Here is a 4491-nt window from a genome sequence, read left to right as displayed (position 1 = left end):
GCTGTAGAAATCGTGTCCACTTGTTCCCAAAATTCTAAAGAGGCCAGCGCTTACGGTTAGCTCGACTAATCATTGGCTTTTCGACGACGAGAAAAAAGCGCCGAAGATTCGCGAGTGGAAAGAGCCGGTGCCTTTCCGTCGAACTTCCGCGAGGGAGTAGTGGGATCGAGGGGACAAAGAGAGATGGAGAACGTAGGCAACGATTAACGACGCCTAGGTCGTTAATGGGAGGCACTTAAAATTTCAAGCCAAGCTGCCCACCGTCTCACTCGCGTTATATAACAACTAGATTCTCTCTCTCTCTCTCTCTCTCTCTCTCTCTCGCTCTCTCTCCCCCACGTCGCTCGACAGGTTGCGCGGTAGTATGGTCGGCGGTGTATGTCTTCTTGCAATATCGCCCCGTTAAACGTGTATTAGGTGGCGCGGCGCCGAGTAGACGCCGAGTCCGAGCCTAAAAATCAACGTGAAGACACGCGCATCCACTTGTGTCCCTCTCCCCCTCCCCATCCACCACAATAGGTACACATTCGCATTTATACGTGCATGTACACGCTTGTTCGAGCTTCCTCACTCCTACGCTTGCCGTTTATATTTTTTTCTGTACTCTCTCTCTCTCTCTCTCTCTCTCTCTCTCTCTCTCGATCTCTCGATCTCCATACCCCCTCCCGATTCCCACCCCGACCCCCACCCCTCACCGACACTGAAACCGCTGTTAGTCCGCCGCTATCCGAGCAATTCGTCATAAATAAGCCGCGGATTTGTACGAATAAGCGCAATGTGTCAGACGCGTCCGTAAGGCTCGACGCCAACCGCGACCACCATTTATAGTCGTAGTAAAGTCATCCCGACTTTTAAAGATGCTCTCGCAGTGAGTAGATTTTTCCTTCGATAAATGCCGATGGGTCGATAACACTTTATCGTAAGAACAATTCGAACGGCTGGCAGAGTTGCTCGGTACAAAAGTCAAGAGAGATAATATTTTACAAGCTCTTTAACGAGCGCATAAGCTCAAAATGCTCTAACCAAGGAAGCAATTTGAATTATCTCACTTTAGGCAAGACGTCCGCTAAATCTTGTGCCATCGAGATTATTTAACCCACGACATATTACACTTTACTTATTTGCCGACGTAAATCAGAAATACGATTGCCGCACTCGCGTATCTCCAACTACGACTTGTTCATATTTGCGCGACTGCGCTCGCGCGCGACTCTATTGCTTTGCAGAGGCTTTTTATTATGCCGAGACACCCAGCGTAAATAATCGCATTAATCGCGAATATAGTCAGAGAATTTTACGGAGAGAAGACATCGAGTGCGCGGGTGGGAACGGTTTATCGCGATTTCGCTCAAGCGGCCGGGCGTCCGAAATACGTTGATCGATCGTCGCGGACGATCGAGCCTTTATCGCGAGATCGGTCGTAGAAGACGAGCCGCCAGCTTTGGGCGCCGTCTCGCCACAATTCTTTGTCTCTCTCTCTCTCTCTCTCTCTCTCTCTCTCTCTCACCATCTCTCTCTCCATCTCTCTCTCCATCTCTCTCCAACTCTCTCCAACTCTCTCTCCATCTCTCTCCAACTCTCTCCAACTCCCTCTCCATCTCTCTCCAACTCTCTCCAACTCCCTCTCCATCTCTCTCCAACTCTCTCCAACTCCCTCTCCATCTCTCTCCAACTCTCTCCAACTCCCTCTCCATCTCTCTCCAACTCTCTCCAACTCCCTCTCCATCTCTCTCCAACTCTCTCCAACTCCCTCTCCATCTCTCTCCAACTCTCTCCAACTCCCTCTCCATCTCTCTCCAACTCTCTCCAACTCCCTCTCCATCTCTCTCCAACTCTCTCCAACTCCCTCTCCATCTCTCTCCAACTCTCTCCAACTCCCTCTCCATCTCTCTCCAACTCTCTCCAACTCCCTCTCCATCTCTCTCCAACTCTCTCCAACTCCCTCTCCATCTCTCTCCAACTCTCTCCAACTCCCTCTCCATCTCTCTCCAACTCTCTCCAACTCCCTCTCCATCTCTCTCCAACTCTCTCCAACTCCCTCTCCATCTCTCTCCAACTCTCTCCAACTCTCTCCAACTCTCTCCAACTCTCTCCAACTCTCTCTCTCTCTCTCTCTCTCTCTCTCTCTCTCTCCATCTCTCTTCATCTCTCTCTCTATCTATCTATCAATCAATCTATCTATCTATCTATCTATCTATCTATCTATCTATCTATCTATCTATCTATCTATCTATCTATCTATCTATCTATCTATCTATCTATCTATCTATCTATCTATCTATCTATCTATCTATCTATCTATCTATCTATCTATCTATCTATCTATCTATCTATCTATCTATCTATCTATCTATCTATCTATCTATCTATCTATCTATCTATCTATCTATCTATCTATCTATCTATCTATCTATCTATCTATCTATCTATCTATCTATCTATCTATCTATCTATCTATCTATCTATCTATCTATCTATCTATCTATCTATCTATCTATCTATCTATCTATCTATCTATCTATCTATCTATCTATCTATCTATCTATCTATCTGTCTATCTCTCTATCGATCTATCTATCTATCTATCTATCTCTGTCTAGCGCGCGCGCACGCACGCGAGAAGAAGCACCGGCCAACGAAAGGGAGAAGAAGCGCGTCTTTGCGCGTCTCTGCGCGTCTCTGCCAGCACCGAGCGCTTCCGCATTCTGAGCTCGACTTTAACGCAAAATTGTTTTCTCAAATATTTTCCCCGGCTGCGCGCCTCCCACTCCTTCGTGCGCTGTTATTGTTTTCGTATTCCCGTGGATCAATACAGCGTTTCTTTTTAATATAAAACAGCGATCGGGCGACGCAAGCTCGAAGAGCCGCGCGTCCACTAGCGAGCCCCGGAACTCATTCATCATAGCCAGGTCGCCGAGAGGACGGTGCAGCGCGTCCGAGTGGGTGCTGGAGCACGGGTCCTCGAACGCACAATCGCTGAACGTGCCGATTCATAATGCAGATCGGCGAGAAAGGATCGGACGACCTTGTACACATGCTCGGCCTCAAGGCCGTCGAAGCGCTCAACATCAGCCAGCTTCACGATCGGGATTACGAACACGGACACGCCGAGGAGGACGACGGCGACGAGTGGAACGTCGGAGCTGTGCTCATCGCCAAGGCCGTCACCATGGTAACCCTGTGCCTCGTCAGTATCGTTATGGGCCTCATACCGATGCAGATTGCCAAGTGCTTCAAAGTTCTGTCGAGCGATCAAGTGGCAAATCCCAGGTGAGTAGCGAGTCGCTTGTCGAACAGATTTCCATAGTTTAAATCGCGATCGTTCAAAGTCCCACGGCACCATCACACCCACTCCCTTCGTCCCGAACGTTAGACCGCTCAGCAAATCGCAGAACATTAATAGAAATGAAGAAAATGCGTACTCGTTGCGTGCAACGGGCGTACCGGTACTTTCGCGGAAATGTGAGGTTTCGTGTGACTTATTTTGTAGGCGGTTTCGTGGCGCACGTTTGATCGATAAAATCAGATCTTGCCGTTTTACTTTGTTAGTGGCGTCATCGATGGCGTCGTTGATGGCGTCGAGCTTTCCCAGCTGTACAAGTTATATTTGGCGTAACGTCAATCTTCCATCGCTGCACGGAGAAAATTTTTACGAACGCGGCACAATGCGATATATCGCAAAGATTGCGATGTACCCATGTACAATGAGTCTCGGACTGAAATATTCGCCAACATACTAACAATATTGCCATTATGATATTTCGCGTTAATTATTTCCGAGTTGAGTAGTTGCATCATATTTACGATAAAAAGATGAAATTTTGATAAAATAGGCCGACACAGTTTACTAACGACAACACTTCCAATGAGATGTTTGATTAAACGTTCCGTACATTATGTGTACGGATGGAGTATCCAAATCGAAAAAGCATGTTCGTTTGTAAAGTTCGTTTGTACGGGACGGCGAAAATGAATTAGTGCGGTAGAGGAGTATTAAAAAAAAATTACCAAAAGCAAAGCAAATGAAAATGGAGAAGAATAATAACGGTAAGAAGATTTCGAGAATGAGTAATATAACAAATGTATGTTGCGCGTACTCGCTTGAGCAAATAATTTACGAGATAAATTTCGTCAAATGAAAATTTACTACTCAGAATCAGTGAAATTGCTCGGTATTGTAAATGATTTCTTAGAATCTCACGGGACTACGATCGATAAATATATTATAATAATTCTTATAGTTTATTAATGCTTCGTTTACGATAAATTACAATATGACAATATAGAGAATTATTGAACGATTATTGCATGATATATAATTTAAATAACACAATGAGAATAAAATACGCGTAATGTGATGCAGGAGCATGACAAATATTATAAATATATTTGGTAATTATCTTGTAGACCCTATGTACGACGACAATATAATAATAAGTCGTGGATTTGTTTTTATGTTTTTTTTTTTTTTTTTTTTTTTTTTTTTTTTTT

General features: G+C 45.1%; 1 protein-coding gene across 1 annotated transcript in view; it reads left to right on the top strand.

The window, feature by feature from the left end:
* The first annotated feature begins 2995 nt into the window (after positions 1 to 2995).
* The window catches only part of LOC105362403 (zinc transporter ZIP3), a 7526-nt gene continuing 6030 nt past the window's right edge, over positions 2996 to 4491 (top strand). The window contains exon 1 of the mRNA XM_011499842.1: positions 2996 to 3270. Within this exon, the coding sequence (XP_011498144.1) occupies positions 2996 to 3270 (275 nt within the window). The remainder of the gene's footprint in view (positions 3271 to 4491) is intronic.

This window comes from Ceratosolen solmsi, unplaced genomic scaffold (assembly GCF_000503995.2).
Source record: "Ceratosolen solmsi marchali unplaced genomic scaffold, CerSol_1.0 scaffold35, whole genome shotgun sequence".
Lineage (NCBI taxonomy): Eukaryota > Metazoa > Arthropoda > Insecta > Hymenoptera > Agaonidae > Ceratosolen > Ceratosolen solmsi.
This window is presented reverse-complemented; position numbering and strand designations above follow the sequence as displayed.